The sequence below is a fragment of the Scyliorhinus torazame genome, chromosome 7 (assembly GCF_047496885.1).
Source record: "Scyliorhinus torazame isolate Kashiwa2021f chromosome 7, sScyTor2.1, whole genome shotgun sequence".
NCBI classification, from domain to species: domain Eukaryota; kingdom Metazoa; phylum Chordata; class Chondrichthyes; order Carcharhiniformes; family Scyliorhinidae; genus Scyliorhinus; species Scyliorhinus torazame.
In genome coordinates, this window is record NC_092713.1 from 209,463,610 (window position 1) to 209,485,919 (window position 22,310).

The following is a 22,310-nucleotide window of genomic DNA, read 5'->3' on the forward strand; positions in this document are numbered from 1 at the left end:
AATAATCTTTATTGTCACAAGTAGGTTTACATTAACACTGCAATGAAGTTACTGTGAAGTTTAGTCCTACCAAACGATTTAAGACATTTTCTTCACCTTTCTAGATGGTGTTCGAGTACATTGTTTGCTTGAGGTTCTTGAGACATTTTATGTTAAAGGTGCTATATAAATAGAATTTGTTGTTGTTATTAATGACCAATGCTAATAACCAATGCGAATACAAGCAGTAGGCTGCACTGCTCGAATTATTCAATATATTGGGACGATCAAACCCATTGACTTTGATTCCCTCCCCCACAAATTTTGTTCCCTCGTCACCCGCTTCATCCCTCTCCCTGGTTATTATCTGAGACAGCCTGAGTAATCTTGGTGTAATATGTGATTCCAAAATGAACTTCCAACCACATATCAGTGCCATCACCAAGCCTGTTTTACTCCACTTTTGTAAGTTTGCCCAACTACACCCTGTGTCGGTTTGATGTTGTTGAAACTCTTATCTATAGTTTTTTTTAACGTCTAGATTTGACATTTCAGCACTGTCCTAAGCTTCCATCGTCTATCCTTCACTGACATAAGAGCATTCTAAAACTGCTGCTCATGTCCTAACTCACGCTAAATGCCATTCACCCATCATTCTTGTGTTCACTGCCCTACATTGGCACATTAACCATAGAATTCCTACAGTGCAGAAGGAGGCCATTCGGCCCACCGAGTCTGCACTGACCCTCTGAAAAAGCACCCTACCTAGGCCCACACCCCCGTTTTATCCCTGTAACCGCATAACCTCACCTAACCTACACGGTCTTGGATGTTAAGGGCCAATCCACCTAGCCTGTACATCTTTGGACTGTGCGAGGAAACCAGAGCACCTGGAAGAAACCCACGCAAACATTGGGAGAAAGTGCAAACTCCAGTCACCCAAGGTCAGAATTAAACCCCGGTCCCTGGCACTGTGAGGCAACAGTGCTAGCCACTGTGCCACCGAAGCATTGCCTTGAAAATTTGTTTCCTTGCTTTCAATCTTTCTCTGGCTTTGCCTACCCCTATCTCTGCAATTTCCTGCAGCCCCAAGTCTATGAAATCCCTGTGTTCCTCTGCCTCTAGTCTCCAGAAAATCCCCAATTTTTATTGCTACTCCTGTGGCAAGCATGTTTTTAGCTAACAAAGCACCAAGCTCTGAAATTCGCTACCTGAACCTTTCTGTCTCAAGCCTCTCTTTGTTCCTTCAGGGCACTGCTAAAACTTAACTTTCAACAAGCTTTTAGTAATCTGCCTTTTTTTAAAAACTTGTTGAGGGGGTTGTTGGCGGGGCTAGTATTTATTGCTCATGTCTAATTGCTCAAGCAACCTTCTTAAGCCAGTCTTGTCTTGTGTAGTTAGATTATTACGCAATACAAATCATGGGGATGTAGTCTCACTGTGTGGTTCAGGCAAATTTTGTTTGTTGAGATTATGAAACATTTTTGGATGTTTTACTCCATTAAACAAATTATATAAATGCAAGTTGTATAAAACAAAAAGCTCAACTTTGTCCTTGGAGAAGAATTTGGTCCAGCCTCATTGCGTTCAATTAGCCCATGGAATGAAAACCAACCCGAGAGGATAAAAGTCAACATTTACAGCAAGATGCCGACTCTTAATTTGAGTGTGAACTGTAAAAAAAAAGAGAGCTGGACTATTCCTTGGTTAGGTAGAGATAAGAACAGGGGTAGGCTATTCAGCCCCTTGAGCTTGCCCCACCATTTAATGAGCACAGTAAGAAGTCTTACAACACCAGGTTAAAATCCAACAGGTTTGTTTCAAATCACTAGCTTTCGGAGCACTGCTCCTTCCACAGGTGAATGTTCACCTGAGGAAGGAGCAATGCTCCAAAAGCTAGTGATTTGAAACAAACCTGTTGGATTTCAACCTGGTGTTGTAAGTCTTCTTACTGTGCTCACTCCAGTCCAACACCGGCATCTCCACATCATGGCTACCATTTAATGAGATCATGGCTGATCTGTGGCCTAACTCCATATGGCCCATATCCCTTAATAAAAATCTATCAATCTCAGATTTAAAATTAACAACTATTCTAGCTTCAACAGCTGTTGTGGGAGAGTTCCAAACCTCTACCACCATTTGAGTGAGGAAGTGATTCCTAACAAGTCTCTTGAACGGTCTCACCCTAACCTTTAGACTATGCCTCCCTAGTTTTCGAATCTCCAACCAGTGGAAAAAGTTTATCTAAATTGTCTTTCCCTCTTAATATCGTAGTTTGATCAGATCACCCCATAACCTTATAAATTCTAACAGACAGGCCTAATTTGACTAACTTCTTGTAGCGTAACCCCTGTAATCCAAATATAATTTTGTAAACCTTTGTTGGAATCCATCCAAAGCCAAAATATCCTTCCTACAGTATGGCGCCCAGAACTGCTCGCAGTACTCCAGGTGGGGTCTAACCGTGGTTTTGTATAGCTGCAGCATAATTTCTGTGTCTTTATACTCCAATCCTCTAGATAGAACGGCTAACTTTCATTCGCCTTTTTGATTATTTTCTGCACTTGTTCGTGGCATTTTAAGCAGCGATACACCTGAACCCCCAAGTCTCTTTGGACATCCACTGCAACGAGGAGACATGGGGGTTAATAGCATATACAATGTAGGTGGACGGTTAAGTGCTGTGAAGAGCATTTGCTGGACCTTTAAACAGCAGAGAGGAATTTTCCAGATGCTTTCCTGTCATGTGTCGACCTCGGGCTATTTTTATTTGGTCTCTGGGCCGCAGACACGAGGGCCACATACCCTCCTTCTGCACGGTTAATGTGTGTGAAAATCGCATGGCTGCTCCAGGAGGTGGCAATGGGGGCAGGACGTTGACAGCAGCTGTCAAAGACATCTGTGCGTTGGGTGAACACAGTAAGAGGCCTGACAACGCCTGGTTCAAGTCCACCAACAGGTTTGTTTCGAATCACTAGCTTTCGGAGCGCAGCTCCTTCCTCGGGTGAATCCCGAGTGTTGTCCGACACTGGTGTTGTCAGACTTCTTACTGTGCCCATCCCAGTCCAACGCCGGCATCTCCACATTCGGGGAAGACGTTCTCACCTGGTCGGCGCCGGGGCGGGCACGGCCGGTTCCCATGACAACCCCCACCTGACGTCGCGGGTGCGAACCTTCTGGAAGCGGAGGGCGAGATCTGACGCCTCCCGACTGTGTCCGCGCGAGATCTCGCAGCTCTCTGCCGTCCGAGTGGGGGACGGGTGTTGGGACTTGGAGCAATGGCGGCGGAGCGACAGCTTATTCAGCTGACTGGAAACATCAAACGGCCCGGCGCCGCGAACAGCTCGGCCGTGAAGGAGGCTGGTAAGCGCGGCCCAAGCGCATCCAGGGTAGAACGCAGCGCACGGCGGGGTCTCCGATCAGTGATGGGGACGGTCGCGCATTCAGTTTATTGAGACGGAGGTGGGTAACGGCGAGGGCTAATTCCCCACCCCGGCTCCAAGCTCTTGCATTCGGCCCTCACTCGCAGTGATCGAGATCTGCGAAGTGGCGCATCAATACCGGACCGCCTGCTGGAGATCTCCCCATCCTCCTTGCCTTGCAAAGTTTTATTTTCCGGGGGTGAGGGGGATGCTGAATGAAGAAGCTCAAGGTCTCGGTGCTCCACGTTCGGGAGCAGCTTCTATTTAAAAAACATCTGCAACATCTGTGCACATTTCAGATCTGAAACACCAAACCGGCCGGTGCCCGGGACAGCTCCGTTTCAGATCGATGGTCTTTGGGGGGGGGGGGGGGGGCGAGTAATATTTTATAATCAGCACAAAATCAGTGAATTAGAAAGAAATAAAAACTCTGTAAAACACTCATGCAGGATCTGAATATTTCCAGCATTTACAAAAGCTACAGATGCTGAGAGTCTCAGTTTAAAAAAAATGCTGCAAATGCTCATGAGGCCAGGCAGCGTCTGGGGAGAAATGTCAGGTTGATGACCCTTCATCAGAACTGAAAAAAAAACTCATGTAATGGATTTTGAGCAAGTGCAAGGGGAGAAGAACACACGGGAAGGTCTGTTTTATGTTAGGGTGGACGGCAGGAGAAATTCAAACGTTGTGAGCAGCAAATGCAATACAGTAAGTGAAAACAAAGTAAATTTTGAATTTATTTGGAAGGAGTGTTTGGCCCTGTGGGTAGTGAGAAGCGAGGAGATACAATGGCAGATGTTGCACATGCATCGAAAGGTGTTGAAGGAATGGGTGGGCGTGACAGAGCAATAGACGAGGGTTTGCAGAGAGAATAGTTCCTTTGGTGTTGAGAGGGGCGAGCAGGGGAAGATGTGTTTGGTGGTAGCATCACAGTGGATGTCAGAAGTGGTGGAAGATGATTCATTGAATACAGAAGCTGGTGGGGTAAGGACTATGCGATCTATCATGATTCTGGGAAGAAAGTTAAGTGGTGAAGTCCGAAGTGTGTGCCAGCATTTTCTGTTTTCAGATCTCCAGTCGCTGCAATATGTTCTTTTTGTATTAGGGAAGAGTGTATTAGGGAAGAAAGGTGAGAGGGGAAAAGGAAAGAACAAAATGTAAGGTTTATGATATCATAGAATTTATAATGCAGAAGGAGGCCTTTCGGCCCATCGAGTCTGCATGGGCCTTTGAAAGAGTACCATGCTTAAGCTTCCAACCTATCCCTGTAATCCAGTAACTCCACCAACCCCAGGATTGTGCCTTTGTTACTTTTAGACCCGATTATTCCAATTGTCATGTGAGAGCACCTTTAAGAAATGTACCTTTAAGAAATGGGTGTTTATCAGTGATGTTGGAGTGTGAATGGAGCTGGGCTGTCTGTCAGCTTTTAATTTTGTTTTAGGCTGTTTGCTTCAGGGTGTGTTTTAGTTTCAGTTTCAGAGCTGGATAGCTGCAGTCACAGCCAGAAGGGGTATTAGTCTCTGTAATCTAAAAACTGTAAATCGATCCGTTGGTGATTTAAAACTAATAACTGCTCTCCTTAGTGACTTTAACCTGATGTGCTTCTGTTTAAAGTTTTTTTTAAAGTCTTATGGATGTTAAAAGGTCAGCTTAAGGATTACTTGGTGTTGTATTCTTTTGGGGGTTGTATTTTAATTAATGGTTGGTAAGATGTTCACTATGTTTTAAAATGTTTAACTTGAGTTCATAGAATAAACGTTTTGCTTTAAAAAAATAGCTTTCCAGTTCTGCTATACCACACCTGTAGAGTGAGCCGTGTGCTCCCCATACCAGAATCTATTAAAAGTTGTGGATCCGGTGAACTCCATGATACACTTTGGGGTTCTCTAAACCCTGGCCCATGACAAATTGGGCACTCGTCTGGGATTGGCTTAATGAACTTAAAGACAGTGAGGGGTGAGCATATTGAGGGTGTTTTTCAGGTGTGGTAGTTCAGTTTAAGTAGGGAGTGTGTTGTGGACAATGGCTCTTTCAGAGGCTCTGAAGTTTTTGGGGGTGCAGGCGGTCACACGCAGTACCTTACGGACAGACTAAAAGCAGACTGTTAGATTTGGCAAAAACATTGCAGTTAACATTACCTGACTAAATGCGAAAAGATGAGGTAATTATGGTGGTGGCTAAGCAGTTAAAGTTGCCCGAGATACAGTTTGACTCATTGGAAATGGCAAATATTCAGTTACATATTAAACAAATGGGACATAAGAAAGAATTAAAGCAGCTTGAATATGAAAGAGAGGAAAAAGAAAGAGAGAGGGGGGCAAAAAGAAAAGGAGAGAGAAGAAAGGAGAAAAGAAAGAATAGCCCCAGCCGAACAAAAAGAAAGAGAAAGGGAGATACAGATCAAGGAAAAAGATAGAGAGAGATTTTGAACTTCTGAAAATAGCCATGAAACAGGACAATCAGTTAAAATTGGCAGACGTAAAGGGAAATGTACAGTTGGATGATAGTGATGAGGATAGTGAGAAAGAGCGTCACAGTCAAAGGCGTGGTGGGAATATGTCCAAGCATTGCCAAGGTTTGATGAGAAGGGGGTAGAAGACTTTTCCATTTCATTTGAGAAAGTGGCTAAACAAATGAAATGGTCACAGGACATGTGGGTATTACTGATGAGGAATTGAACAAATGAATGTGATGTTAAATAGTTCAAATATTAGTTACAATAATGTAGAAGTGAGCAGTCTGATAGTAGTGAGTTCACAAACAAAGGACAAAGAGATTCAGAAAGCATGGCAAGGAGGGGGGAAAGGATGCTGGGTAACAAGAGGCCCAGGATTAAGGAATGCGAAGTGAGCCAATCAGGATATATGGCCAGGTCAGGAGGTGTATAGGATGACCTATGAGAATCTTATATGTGAAACTTGATGCCATATGAATGAGGTTTGCAAAGATTTCTTTGTCTCCGATCTCACTCGGTTCTGGAGCTCCAGGAGACCGCTTGTGTGTTCTGAATCTCTGTGGAGCGGGTCAGCCTTGCAAGTTGGTTAAAAGTAAATAAGACTATACCTACAAATCCATCTCGAGTTTTATTGAGGCCGGACTGACGGGTAAAGAACTCAATATTGTCATTTGGTGCCGAAACCCGGGATTTCTCCAGACGGTCACCGGCCAGCTGCGAAATCAGAATTAGACTGATGTTGGACAAGGAAAGTGGAAATGGGCCCACAATGTGTGTAGCTGGAAAATGACCACATTGATTTTCCCCTTTTCTCGTGATCTGATTGGTCTGGCCACTTGCGGTTGGTATGGAAAGATCGTCTCGACGAAATCAAAGGTCAGTCTGGGGAAGAAAATTTAAAAATTCAGTCGATGGAGGTATGACTTGAGGGTTTAAAATAACCAAAACTGATGGGACGTTGGTACGACGGTTCAGTTCCACGTATGTTTTGTGCAATGAGGGTTAGAAAAAACTGATGGGATATCATAATATTGATAGTTCGGTTACGGGTTGATTGTGGAATTGATGGGACGTCGGATGAACGGTTCAGTTCCACGTGTGTTTTGGAAACTATAGTTGATTAAGCTTAAATTGTATCCTTGGACTGTAATGGCGAACAACGCAGTCTTGAGGACTAGTTCAAGATTATGGGGAATTGCTTGGATAAGACGAGTGATCCAAACAGTTCATTGCAAATATTATGTGATATTTATCCAGATAAAGCAAGGGATTTTAGGAAAATGTCAGAACCTTTAAGGAAGAAATTGGGTGACGAATGGCCACTAGGGAAAAACTAAAGATCTGGACATCATTAAGAAAATTCTGGGTGAAATCTGGAAAAAGAGCCAAAGTATGAAAGCCAAAGAGTTAATTGGATTATGGAGACCATATTGTCAAGAGGAGAGGGATAAGATCATGTTATCAAGTAGGCAAGAAAATACCCTTAAAATGGGGATTCCAATTAGGGAAGGGGGGGACCAGAAAACTCTGGAGATCTTGAAAAAAGTGTGTGCATTCAAAAAACGTGCAAGTAAAGAGAGGGAGACACCTAGCGGGGCAGACTCACGTAAAAAAAATGGGCTACGTAGTTCAATGGCTGGCCTTGCATTGACAGAGGCAGATGATGACCTAGAGAATTGGACCATGTCGGGTAGAGTCCCGACTGCACCAGTAGCATTGTCTGCACTAATTCCAGAACCACCAGAGTATAATAATTTATATCCAGTCACCTCCCCAGATTCAAATCATGCCAGCCTCTCCAGTCCCTACGGTTGATAGTATGAGTCCTATTTCTGCACCTTCACCATCTGTTAGAGAAGGGGTGCCCTGTTCCACAAGCCCAGTTAGCTCTAGGATCCGATCTCAGACAATGAGAGAGGGGCCTGATCCTATCCAGAAACAATTACGCCTACCACCTAGGTCCCTTAAGACCGATATGGTAGGGCAGAAAAGTATGAGAACAAAGAAAGAGGACAGGAATAGATCTGAGGAGCCGGAGCTCCCCCAATCGAAAGAGAAGGACGTCAAAGTCTTTGAAGAGCCAGAGGAATCCGCTAAAGCGCCCCCTAGTGAGACTCGTGAGACAGTTGCCGATTAGGAAAATACCCAACCCAGATGCTGCAACAGCAGCAGCCCAGCCCACGGTAGTTGTTTATCTCCCATGGAGACCCAGTGAGATGATGGGTATTCTGGCTGCAATCCCAGGAAGAAATCTCCTGCTGCTTTTGTGGACTATTTGAGAACTGCCATCTCAGTTTATCAAGCTGATTCAAGGGACCTCTGGCCCTAGTCCAGCAGGTTTTAACCTCGGCAGAGCACCGCAATCACCTCAACCACTTGAATTATGCTAGCCACGCCGCACTTCAGCAAGCCCATGCCTTGGACGACGATAGACGGGCACAAATCCTGAATGCGTTGAATGGCACATTTCAAAAGCCCATGAACATCTCTGCTATCTTAGATCTCAAACCTAAAAAGACTGAGGAGCCAGAGGAATTTCTGGAACGTTTTAATGAAATATACCGTGGGCAGTCAGGCGACTTGCCGTACCAAAATGGTCAGAATTCCCCATAATATTGTGTTATGTTAGTGCATTGCCTACCGTCTTCTGTGGCTACTGCCATGAAATGTAATAACATGAATTGGACAGAGAACGACCTTTCCCAGATGGCCTGGGCAGTCAGATTTTATTGGAATTAGGGTGAAGGCCAGGAAGGAGGCTCAGGTACAAAGACTAAGACTTGAGTATGTAATGAAAAAGGATGATCTGAGACCCCCAACCAGCGGCAGATACAGTGGCGTACCAGGTGGAACCCCAATATTGTGACCTTGGGTGGGGTGGATCAACAAGGGGGAGGATATCAAAGCCACTCAAATGGACCCTCAGCCCCTCTTTATGGCCCACCGTATGCACCAACAGCTTTACAACTGCCGCCCCTTCTGAGGGGCCATTGGTCTACTGGGAAAAGAGGACGGGGCAGATATAGAGGGAACAATACATGTTTTAATTGTGGCCGTACAGATCACTGGCATCAGGAATGCCCCTTTAAAAGACGGGCAGCAGAAGGAGACTACTCGACCCAAAGGAGTGGGTATCCACCAAGGGGAGGACAGACCAGGTACACCGACTTCTCCCAGGCAAATACTTGCCCAACACAAGATTGACTAGCTAATTTCGTCATAAGGACTCTCCAATCGGACAGGAAACCTATTATCTCTCTACAGATCGATCAACATTACCCATTTGTAATCAACACTGGAGCAGCCATGTCTTCGGTGCAATCAGAACTTTGACTACCACTATCTGACCACACCCAGCATTTGTCGGGGTTCCAAGGACAGGTGTGTGAGTATCCTATTATTGAACCTGTGACAGTCACTTACGAGAATAAGTCTGCGGATCATCAGTTTGTGGTGACTACTGGATTGGACTGTAACTTGTTGGCCCGAGATTTACTGTGTATCTTACAGCTACAGCTAGAGCGCGGATACGAAGGGGTAACGGTTCAATCATGGAGGATGAGTCAACAGTGCTAAATTTCTATCACACCCCAGTGGTGGACGTTAGACATTGGACATTCACTGCACCACGTTACCCTGGCCTATGACAGAACAGGGAGTTGGAGGACAAATACCGGCCATTAATTGGGACCGAATGGCCAGTCATGATTACAGCCACAGTCACGGGAAAAGAAGGTACAGCTGATTTTGTAACAATACCACCACATTTATGGCCACAGTCAGCTTCTGTAGGGCCTCATATTACACGTCAGATCCACGACCAGTACCATGCCAAGGATCTGGGGCCTATGGTAAGGAGGGCAGTGGATCATTCAGATCCGACACAGTACGCACTTCAAGTCATGCCAGACGGCACTTCCATAAAATATTTTGAGGTCCCTGAAACGATTAACACTCGACTTCAACATCACCTGGGACGTGACGTTTTGGAATATGTCAACCCACAGGTCTGGGCAGAATACCCATCACAAGTGGGACAGGCAAATGTTACACCAATTAAGGTAACGATTAAGGACCATGTAACACTGCCTTCCATTCAGCAATACCCCCTGAAACCCCAAGCTGCCCCGTCTATAGACAAATTAATCTGAGAACTGTTGCAACAGGGTATTCTGGTCCCTTGCCAAGCAGAATGTAACACCCCCATACTTGCGGTGCTCAAACCAGGCAAACCAGACCAGTACCGATCAGTACAGGATTTACGTTCAATCAATGCCATCGCACAGCCGTTACATGCTCTCGTCCCTAATCCCGCCCACATACTGGCTCAAATTCCAGCTCGAGCCCAGGTCTTCGCCATAGTTGACCTCCAGCACGCTTTCTTTGCCTTTCCACTCGCATCTGAAAGCCAATATTTGTTTGCCTTCACTTACAATGGACAGCAGTATACCTGGACCCGACTGCCTCAGGGGTTCGTCAACTCACCTACGCTCTTCTCCAGATGTCTGCAGATCCAACTCCAGGCCTTGACATCGGAGCATGGTTCCACTCTAGTGCAGTATGTAGATGATCTATTGGTAGCGAGTCCCGACGAGCCCAGTAACAGGTATGATGTGATAGTTAGTAAACCACCTATCCTCGTCGGGTTACGTTGTTTCACAATCAAAGGTCCTGGTGGCTCAGACAAAGGTCATGTTCTTAGGAGTTTTACTGACAGCCACAGAAAGAAGTCTCGAACCCAGTAGGATTGAACCCATATGCCAATTCCCCGGCCCTACCACAGCCAAGGAGTTGCGTCATTGGCTGGGTAATATGCATTATTCCGTTGCCTGAAGCAGGCCTTGTTACAAGCACCAGCCCTCAGTAGGCCCCTGTATGACCGACCGTTCCAGATATACTGTTCTGGAAGGGTGTTCAACAGCGGTACTCACCCAGCAACAAGAGGATAAGCACCGACCAGTGGCATATTACTCTTCCAAACTTGATCCAGTGGCGTTGGGCCACCCTGTTTGCACCCAGATCCTGGCAGCGATATACAATAGTTTGCAGGCTGTTGCCAATATAACTCTCCAACAGGACATTCCGGTGTATAGCTCCCACTCGGTCATCGCACTACTGGGGCAACTGCAGACTCAGCATCTTACCGCAACTCTTCAGACTAGGTATGAAATATACTTTTTAAACAATCCACATCTGACATTTAAATACTGTACCACTATCAACCCAGCCTGTTTTCATGGCGGCCCCCTGACCATGAAGAGGCACCTGGCCACGACTGTCTAGCCATGATTCAGGAAACTACCACAATAAGGGAAGATCTGAGCGATGTTCCGTTAGATCAACCTGATATGATTATGTATGTTGATGGCAGTGCATTAATAAGCCCCACTGGCCGGAGTCTGTCCGGTTACACAATCGTGGATCAGGATGGCCTGACCCTAGAAGCGGCCGCTTTTCAGACCCCTTATTCAGCCCAACAAGCCAAACTTTTTGCCCTTACCTGTGCATGTATACTTGGGGCAGATCGCTGGGTAAATATTTATACTGACTCACGATACGCCTTCTGGGTAGTTCATGACTTCGGACAGCTCTGGAAGAATAGGGGATTCCTTATCTCGGCCGGCACGGAAATATCCCACCGGGGTTTAGTTAATGACCTACTGCAGGCCCTCCTTATGCCCGCGCAGATTTCCATCATTAAATGCGCTCTCCATACAAACGGTAAGACCCCAGTTGACGTTGGTAACGAACGAGCAGATTGTGCAGCGCGGACAGCCGCGCAAATTCAGCAAGTGATGGTGCCTAAAATGTTAAGTCAGACTAAACGTTCTGCAATAATTAGGTCCGCCTCTGACAAGCCAATGCCAACCATCCAAGATGTCATAAGGTTACAGGAGGATGCTCCTGAGAGTGATAAACAAATGTTAAAACGGTTAGGTTATACATATGATTCTGTTTCTTCTTTATGGACACGCCAGCACATCAGATTTGTCTGATGTACTGGCTTTATGTGTCATCGAATGTGTATACTTTGCAACTCATTGTGGGGCTCGGGGGACTAGTGATTTGTTGCTGGACACTTGGTGGCACCCTAAAATGCAGGGGCTGGCCCAGAGTATCAGTAATCGGTGTTTGATTTGTCAGCAATATAACACTGGCAAAGGTATCCCTTGTGGCATGGGGCAAACCCCGTTGCCCAGTTGTCCCTTTGAGACGCTCCAAATGGATTACATTGAGTTGGAAAGGTGTCGATGTTAAATATGTTTTCGTCATTGTGGATGTGTTCAGCAGATGGGTCGAGGCGTATCCGACTACCGATAATAAAGCTGCTACTGTGGTTAAAGTTCTGATGCGGGAAATCATTCCCCGGTACGGTTTCCCAGCTCAGTTAAGTTCTGATAACGAGCCTCATTTTATTGGACAGATTAATAGAGAGTTCTGCTCCCAGTCGGGCATACGCCAGCAGTTACACTGTGCGTACAGACCGCAGGCGGCCGGGTTGTTTGAGAGACACAATCAGACCCTTAAAACTAAATTGGCTAAATTAAGAGCAGACACGGGACTGGCATGGTTAAGTTGCGCCCCGTTGCCCTCTTCCAGCTGCGGGTTACACATGCGGGACCGGCCCGGCTCTCTCTTGCCGAGATCCTTTATGGCAGGCCCCTTAGAACACCATGGAACCTGCATGTTTCCAGACTGGTTCAGTTTCACCATATGACTGAAGAAATTACTACCTATGTTCTAGCCCTCACTAAGGTCCTCAAGGAGCTCCATGGCCAGGTCCGCGCGGCTCACCCGTCACCGTCCCCAATACATAGCTCGCTTTCAGTGCAGCCTGGTCGTTACGTCATGGTCAAAAATTGGACTCGGAAGGGTCAGAGCCATGATGGGAGGGGCCCTTCCAAGTTCTCCTTACCACCCCCACTACAGTTAAAGTGGAGGGGCGGAGTGCTCGGGTCCACCTCCACCACTGTATAAAGGTCGGTCACTAACCTGCCTCCCTTCCCCAGCGCTGTTTTAGAGGTGTGGCGCATGATGGGGTGGCTACGCACTGCCTGTGTAATCTTCGGCCTTGCCTCGCTTGGAGTGACATCGGCGACGGAAATGGAAAAGGGAAATATCACCTACATCTGTAACCCCAACCAAAGTACAAGGACATTTCACTTATGCAGAGGTGACGTTCTTCGCTGCCCCCATTTACAAGGACATGGTATCGACTCATGGAAGGTCATCAGGTTAACGGACAATGCGGGACTCATGAAACAATTGCACCGGTCCCGGCGATGGGAAGGGAACATAGCATGGACATTGCCTTGTTTTTGGAGTACATGTAAATTTGATTTTGGATGTGTTAAGATTGGTGCCATAAATGTAAAGTCAGACCGTACGGAGAGGGTAGGAAGAGGTTGTGTGAGAGAGAGAGGGGGACTAGAGAGAAGACGGAGCGTGTGAGAAGCGGAGTACAACTAGAACGTAGGTTATCAGGAGATATGCTTAATTCACTTAGGACCCAGAATGAGGGAAACCCGGGCAGTATGAATCTCTTCTACCAGATCTAACACCGCTTGTATGGCCAGGGACAGGTTGTCTGCTACCCGAACCCCGCATCAGTGTCTAGGTTATTTTCTGTTTCACCGCTTTGGGGCACTCCCCAAACGGTGGTTCATTGTCAGTGTTCCGAGCCACCGCACGAGCAAGTCACTCTTCCTTACAATCCGGGTTCAGCACCACCAGCTATTTGCCTTCCCCTTCCTCGGGATAATTCCCACTCACAGTATGATAAACTGCAACGGTGGAGGGCGTACATACCTAGCCACTTCACTCCCAATAGAGACTCCCGGTCGTACGAGAATTGTTTCAGCAGTGATGGGTATGGCTGTTTGCTGGTAGAGGTGGAAACGAATATAACATGTCTGTTCCCCACCTGTACAGACAGGAGGTGTCATATCACCCAGCGTCCGGCCAATGCATCTGTCAAAGCACCACCTGCGATCCATTGAACTCCGGCCTCCAGCTCCTTTGTGGCTGGGCGAATGTCTCTAATATCACTGTTGGGGCTAGGGCTTTCCGCATTGCTAGGAGGCCCGAATGGGCGTTCCAAAGCTGGATGAACTGGGCTTCTGGGGGATCCCTACTCAACCGATATACTGATTGTGTTGCTAGCCTGTACACGGAGCAAGGATACTACTTTTTTTTCAATGGCACAGCGACCAATGTTTTGTCACCCCATTTCCCTGCCAAATTGCTATTGGGACTCTAGTCCCTACCACAGTCCCCTGCCCCTCTGCGTGGATACTGCACAATCAGTTGGCACGCCGGGCAGTCTCAGCCGATTTCTGCGAGAACTGGAAAGAACCTCCGGTTCTAGCACCCAATTGGGGCCACTCAGCAGGATGGGGAATTCTGAGCGTCTTGACACTGGGAGGTGTGGGGGGTTCCTTGGCGGTCAGCGATAGGAATTATTTTATTTGTGGCCTTACCATCCTGTGAAACGAAACCTTGGGAGCCCTCGGGGAAATAACCAAGGAATTGTCTCAGCTGCGGTTGTTTGTCATGCAGAACCGGTATGCTCTTGACTATCTTCTGGCCCGTGAGGGTGGGGTATGCGCCATAGTGCAGGGCAAGTGTATCATGGGAGTTCAAGACCTAGCCGCTAACATCACTAAATTTATGGATCGCATACGGGATCACCTGGACGGTATGCAGGACCCTGGCTCTTGGGGTAACTGGGGATTTGGAGGTTGGAAGGACTGGTTGATAAATATGGCCATGTATTTAGCAGTAGCACTCGGCTGCATCTTCGTGGGCCTGGCCATCCTCAAATGCGTGATGGGTAAAATGCAGGGTGCACTGGAACAGATAGACGCCCCTAGAATCTTAGCTGTTAGGATCCACGAGGGTGCAGCGGATGACGGGGTGCTGCAACAGAAATTGAAAATGCAGCGACGGATCTTCTTAGAAGAGGGGCCGTAGCTACAGATTGGACCGATAGATCATCATGAAATGATAAAAGGAGGGAATGAGGAATTGAACAAACGAATGTGATAAAAAATAGTTAGTTCAAATATTAGTTACAATAATGTAGATGTGAGCCAGTCTGATAGTAGTGAGTTCACAAACAAATAACAAAGGGATCAGAAAGCATGGCAAGGAGGGGGGTAAGGATGCTGGGTAACAAGAGGCCCAGGGTTAAGGAATGCAAAGTGAACCAATCAGGATATATGGCCAGGTCAGGAGGTGTATAGGATGACCTATGAGAATCTTGTCTGTGAAACTTGATGCCATTTGAATGAGGTCTGCAGCGATTTCTTTGTCGTCGATCTCACTCGGTTCTGGAGCTCCAGGAGACCGCTTGTGTGTTCTGAATCTCTGCGGAGCGAGTCAGCCTTGCAAGTTGGTTAAAAATAAATAATACTATACCTACAAATCCATCTCGAGTTTTATTGAGGCCGGACTGACGGGTAAAGAACTCAATATTGTCACTGATTCCAACAAAACCGATAGGTAAGGCTAATGAAGTGTTTGCATCACTACCGGAGGAGGTGAAAAAATCCATCTAAGGTGCATATGAACTAGTGCCTGAAGCCTACAGACAAAGGTTTAGAAATTTAGGGAAAGAATTTGGTCAAACACACATGGAGTTTGAAGCCTCGAACAGAGTAATTTTGATCGGTGGATAAGGGCTTTGAAAATAGACCAAACGTATGAAGCTCTCCGAGAAATTATACTTTTGGAGGAGTTTAAAAATTCAATTCCTGATGTATTGAGAACTGGTATGGAAGAGCAGAGGGTTAAAACTGCGATGTTAGCAGCAGAAATGGCAGATGATTATGAATTAAATCTGCAATCAAAGCTTGGTTTCCGACATGAGTTTCAGCCTGTGAAGGATAGAAACTGGGGACATGAGAAATACTCAAGTGGTAGCGGTAAAGGTGATCTGATGGGAGATAATAAGGAGAGTGTACCTCAGATTAAAAAATAAATCCAGGAGGGGAAAGATATGACAAATTTCAAATGTTTTCACTGTAATAAACTGGGCCATGTAAACTCAATGTGTTGATGGTTGAAGAAAAGTACTGGGAAGGCTGATGTGGTAAAACAGGATAAGACAGTGGGGTTTGTTAAAGTGGGAAAGGCAAGCCCAAGTGAAGCGAAGGAGGTGCAAGAAATTGTACAGCCTGATCAAGAGGTGATTGATAAGACGGTGTCATGCAAGAGTGCCTTTAAGAAATGGATGTGTAAGCAATGTACATTTAAGAAAACAGTGATGTCAGAGTGGGTGGGGCTGGGCTTTAGGTCAGCCACTTTGCAGGTTTTTAGTTTCAGTTTAAAAAGCAGTTTGAAAAGTGCCTGGCTTGTTTTGCTGAGAGCAGCTAAAAAGTACCTGGCTGGTTTTACAAGGTGCTGGAGCTGAAATCACCCAAGCTAATATATCTCTGCCATTCTACAGAAAAAATATATATCCTTTAATCTGATGTGATACTGTTTAAAGGTGTTAAGTATCTTGGAAGTTTGAGGGGACAGTTTAAGGAATTATTTACTGTTGCAATATTTTCTGAGTTATCTTTGAAGTAAGGGGTGTTAAGAGATCCAATGTTTATTTAAGATGTGAAGTTGAGTTCATGGAATAAACAGTGTTTTGTGTTTGAAAACCCACGTGTCCATAATTGAAATACCACACCTAGGGAAAAAGCCGTGTGCTGGGAAAAGCAACAAATCCTTTAAAGGGAGAGGTTGGTTGAACACCATGATACATTTTGGGGTTCTGAAAACGGCTCACCCATAACAAAGGTGCCAGATGTCTTTAAAGAATTTACTTTTGTGGGTAAAGTTTACTCGTGTATCAGGAGGAGCAGGTAAAAAAAAGTCACAATTTTAAGAGATACGGGAGCTAGTCAATCTTTAATGGTAAGAGATGAGGAGTTATGTAGTTTGGGAAGAATGTTGCCAGAAAAGGTGGTAATATGTGGAATTCTAGGTGAGAGGAGTGGTGTCCCATAATATAAAGTAAAGTTGGAAAGTCCATTGAAGAGTGGTGAAGTGATAGTAGGAGTAAGAGAGAAACTATCTTGTCCAGGAATACAGTTGATCTTGGGTAATGATATCGCTGGATTGCAGATGGGAGTGATGCCTACTGTGGTTGATATGCCAGTGGAAAATCAGACAACTGAAGTGTTGAAGGACGAATATCGTGGGATTTTTCCAAATTGTGTAGTAACAAGGTCGCAAAGTCACAGGTTAAGTCGAGGAGAAATCAAAGAGTGAAGATGACGTTGAAGTGCAATTATCAGAAACTATTTTTGATCAGATGGTTGAAAAAGAACAGGTGGAGGATGAGGCGGATATTTTTAGTTCAGGAAAATTGGCAGAGTTACAACAGAAAGATGTATAAATAAACAGGATCTATCAAAAAGCACACACTGAAGAGGAATCTGAGTGTATACCAGAGTGTTATTACCTTAAAAGTGATGTCTTGATGAGAAAATGGAGACCTTTACATATGCAGGCGGATGAAAAGTGGGCAGAAGTTCATCAATAGTGTTGCCGGTAGGGTATAGAAAGGAGGTGTTGCGAGTTGCACATGAGGTACCAGTGGGAAGTCATTTGGGAATAAGGAAAACTCGAGCTAAAATCCAGAAACATTTTTATTGGCCTGGACTACATAAAGACGTAGTTAAATTTTGTCAATCATGTCACACATGTCAAGTGATAGGGAAATCTCAAGCAGTGATAAAACCAGCGCATTAGTACCCATTCCAGCATTTGAGGAACCTTTTACAAGGGTCCTAATTGATTGGGTAGGGTCGCTTCCTGAAACGAAAAATGGGAATCAATATCTTTTGACTATAATGGCGTGTCTATTAGGTTTCCAGAGGCCATTCCAGTATGTAATATTACAGCTAAAAAGATTGTGGGGGAGTTACTTAAATTGTTTACTAGATATGGACTACCCACAGAAATACAATCGGATCAAGGATCAAATTTTACCTCGAGGTTATTCAAGCAAGTTATGGATAGCTTCGGAATAAAACAATTTAAATCAACTGCGTACCATCCAGAATTGCAGGGAGGGTTAGAAAGGTGGCATCAGACATTAAAGACAATGTTGAGGGCTTATTGTCACGATTATCCATAGGATTATGATAAAGGATTTCCATTCGTACTGTTTGCAGTTAGGGATGCACCTAATGAGTCAACCAAGTTCAGTCTCTTTGAACTAATTTTTGGTCATGAGGTAAGAGGACCACTTAAATTGATTAAGGAAAAATTGGTGAGTGAGAAATCGGAAATTACATTTTGGACTACGTCCTAGGGAACAATTAAATAGAGCAGGTGAATTGGCTGGACAACATTTAAAAGTTGCACAACAATGTGATGAAACGGGTAACAGACAAGAAATCCAAAGTCCGTAGTTTTGCCTGTGGAGATAAAGTTTTAGTATTGTTACCAGTCATAGGTGAACCTTTAAAAGCAAGATTTTATGGACCTTATCAGATTGAAAGGAAATTAAGTGAGGTGAATTATGTGGTAAAAATGCCATATAGAAGGAAGTCTCACCGAGGGTGTCATGTGAATATGCTTAAAATGTACTTTGAAAGGGAAGGAGAGAAAAAGGACGCGGTTTTAATGATTCTAACTCAAAGTGACGAACCAAATCCAGATGACTGTGAATTTGACATATCTCAAATTAAATTGGAAAATGAGGATATTCTTAAAAATTGGGATAAATTGTTGAGTTACCTTCCAGAGGAAAAACGGACTGACCTGAAGGAGTTATTGATATCACATGGGGAAGTTTGTAGAGATAAATTGGGAAGTAGTAAAATAGCTATACATGATGGAAATGTGGGAAATGCTGTTCCAATCAAACAACATCCGTATAGACTTAACCCTTCAAAATTGGCACAGGTTAACAAAGAGCTTGAGAGTATGCTTAAAAATGGCATAATTGAAGTGGGTTGCAGCCAATGGAGCTCACTCCAATGGTTGTGTGTGAACTATAGAAAGGTTAATGCAGTTACAAGAACGGACTCTGATCCTATCCCACGTTAGGAGGATTGCATTGCGAAAGTGGGAGAATCAGCTTTTATTTCCAAACTGGATTTACTTACTGGCAAGTAAGTACCTTTATCCGAAAGGGCGAAAGAGTTTTCAGCTTTTGTGACTCCAGATGGTATATACCAATTCAAAGTTATGCCATTTGGCATGGAAACGCCCCAGCCACATTTCAACGGTTAACTAACAAAGTTGTTTCAGGATTACCCAATTGTGCGTTATACATTGACGATCTGGTAATTTTGAGCCAGACATGGAAAGAACATTTAAAACATCTGATGGTGTTATTCGATCGACTTCAGGAGGCAGGTTTGGTGATAAACCTAGCCAAAAGTGAATTTGCAAAAGCCCAAGTCACTTTCCTTGGCCATACAATCAGACGGGGTCGAATAGTCCCACCGGATGTGAAAACCAAAGTTATTGTGGAGTTTCCGATACCCTTGACACGACGGGAAATAATGCGATTTCTTGATGAGTGGATTTTCCCGGAAATACGTGCCGAATCTCAGCAGTGTGGTTGCTCCACTGACGGACTTGCTCAAGAAGCGTAACAAATTCCAGTGGACAGCAGAGTGTCAGCAGGCATTTGATGGCCTGAAGGCTGTGTTAACCACTGCCCCTGTGTTAGCCATCCCAAATGATACAAAACCGTTCAAATTGGCGATTGATGCGAGTGATGTGGGTATAGGTGCGGTGCTTCTACAAGACGGCGAGGAAGGGCTAGAGCGGCCTATTGGTTATTTTTCAAAGAAATTGAATTCTCTCCAGAAAAAATTATTCACAATTGAGAAGATGTTGAGTTTGGTGCTATCTTTGCAACATTTTCACATTTATGTGACCAACAATCTGTCTGACACCATTATATATACTGATCATAATCCGTTGACGTTTTTGGAGCGATTCAGGAATAACAATGCAAGGCTGTTTCACTGGAGTTTATTGTTACAGCCATTTCATTTAAAAATAGTACATGTGGCAGGACGAAAAAACGTGATAGCCGATGCTTTGTCACGAATGTGATGAACGGAAGCAATTTCAGTTGGAGGAAGAAGAAAAAAAAGAAATGGACTATATTATTATACCTGTTTGCGTGTGTTGTTTGAAATGAAAAAGTATCTTTACTGTTTGCATTTCTTAAAGGATTGTGAAAAGGTGAAAAATGAAACCATCTTGAAGCTGATGGTTTATTCTTTTTTCTTGCGGGGGAGGTGTCATGAGAGAGTATCTTTAAGAAATGGTTGTTTAAGAAATGTACTTTTAAGAAATAGGTGTTTATCAGTGATGTCAGAGTGTGGATGGAGCTGGGCTGTCTGTCAGCTTTTTACTTTCGTTTTAGGCTGTTTGCTGCAGGGTGTGTTTTAGTTTCGTTTTCAGAGCTGTATAGCTATAGTCACAGCCAGAAGGGATATTAATCTCTCTCTCTGTAATCTAAAAACTGTGAATCAAATCTGTGATTTGAAACTAATAACTGCTCTCAATAGTGACTTGAACCTTTTTTAAAGTCTTGTGGATGTTAAAAGGACAGATTAAGGATTACTTAGTGTTGTATTCTTTTGAGGGTTGTATTTGAATTAATGGTTGCGAAGATGTTCACTGTTTTGAAAAGGTTAATTTGAGTTCATAGAATAAACATTGTTTTGTTTAAAAAATACTTTCCCAGTTCTGCTGTACCACACCTGTAGAGTGGGCCGTGTGCTCCCCATACCAGAATCAATTAAAAGTTGTTGGTCAGGTGAACTCCATAATACACTTTGGGGTTCTGTAAACCCTGGCCCATAACACATTACACTCCTTTTTTTGAAAAATTTAGTGTACCCAATTCATTTTTTCCAATTAAGCGGCAATGTTAGTGTGTTCAGTCCACCTAGCCGACATCTTTGTGTGTTGTGGGGGTGAAACCCACGCAAACACGGGGAGAATGTGCAAACTCCACAAGGACAGTGACCCAGAGCCGGGATCGAACCTGGGACCTCGATGCCGTGAGGCTGCAGGGTTAACCCACATCGCCGTTGTGCTGCCCTATTCCAATACACTCCTGACCAGCCTCCAGTAAATGCTTGCCTAGCCAGTGACGCCCACATCTTGCAAATTCATTTGTTTTAATGACCAAATGTTTGGTCAATAGGTGATTTTAAGATATATCTTAAAGAAGAAAAGAGAGGTGAAGAGATTTGAGAGAATTCCAGAGTATTAACACTTGTCAGCTGAAACAATAGCCACCAATGGTGGACTCAAGAGGCCGGAATTGGAGCAGTGAAGATATCTCTGAAGGTTGTAGGGCTGGATGAGATTAGAGCGCTAGAGGAATAAAACTAGGATGAAAATGTTTAAATTGAGGTGTTGCATAATATCAGTGTAGGTCAACAAACCGTGATGATGAATGAATGTGACTTTGTATTTAGGATACGGGCAGCAGAGGTTTGGATAAAGTCACATTTACGGAGGCTAGAATATAGGTGGCTGGCCAGGAGTGTATTGGAATAATCAGGTCTAAAGATAACAGCACGATCCTGGGGCGGGTGACTCCAGTGGTAATATGTGGAAGTAGAAAGAAAAGCCATTGCAAGTGATACTTTAGTGCAGCTCCACCGAACTGGATTATGGTGGAGAGGCATTGGGGGAGGATGGTTTGGTCAATCATACAGGTAGGTTGTAACGGATGAAAAGTGGGTAGTTTGAATTTGTCACAAACTTGTAGGATGTTACTGTGGTAAGGACTGCTTCAATATTTTGGAAGAGGCAGCAACTTGATTGGGGATTTAAACATGGAATTCAGGAAATGATGGGCACAGATTTGGAAGGTGACAACACATTCATGGAGTTTGGAGAGAAATGGGGACTTTGGAGATGACACACGGTAATAGGATCGCGGTTGATTTTCTTGCAGAGAGGGGGTAATGATTGCAAAAATGAAAGTGATGACACTACCCTGTGGAGGGAACTAGTGAGTCAAAAGGTTGAGGTGATGGTGTGGTTGAACAGATTGGTAGCTAAACTCGTTTGAGTTACCAGGTATGTGGGCTATACACCCCAGTGTCATAAAAAGCAAGAGGGTAGCCAGGGAAAGGGTTGGACAATGACGGTTAGGCAAAGGAATCTATGTGTGGAGCCAGAGGAAATGGGCGAGGTACTAAATGAATACTTTACATCAGTATTCACCAAAGAGAAGGAATTGGTAGATGTTGAGTCTGGGGAAGGGTGTGCAGATAGCCTGGGTCACATTGAGATCGAAAAAGACGAGGTGTTGGGCGTCTTAAAAAATATTAAGGTAGATAAGTCCCCAGGACCTGATGGGATCTACCCCAGAATACTGAAGGAGGCTGGAGAGGAAATTGCTGAGGCCTTGACAGAAATCTTTGGATCCTCACTGTCTTCAGGTGATGTCCCGGAGG

The 22,310-nt window shown here is 44.6% G+C and overlaps 1 protein-coding gene across 3 annotated transcripts in view; it reads left to right on the forward strand.

Annotated features, from left to right (window-relative positions):
* The first annotated feature begins 3,159 nt into the window (after positions 1 to 3,159).
* LOC140426817 (zinc finger matrin-type protein 4-like) overlaps positions 3,160 to 22,310 on the forward strand; it is a 122,134-nt gene continuing 102,983 nt past the window's right edge. Inside the window, exon 1 of one of the 3 annotated variants that reach the window (XM_072512028.1) lies at positions 3,160 to 3,345. In XM_072512028.1, coding sequence (XP_072368129.1) covers positions 3,261 to 3,345 — 85 coding nt within the window. In that variant the 5' untranslated portion in view covers positions 3,160 to 3,260. The remainder of the gene's footprint in view (positions 3,346 to 22,310) is intronic. The other 2 variants (XM_072512029.1, XM_072512030.1) reach the window with 2 other exon arrangements.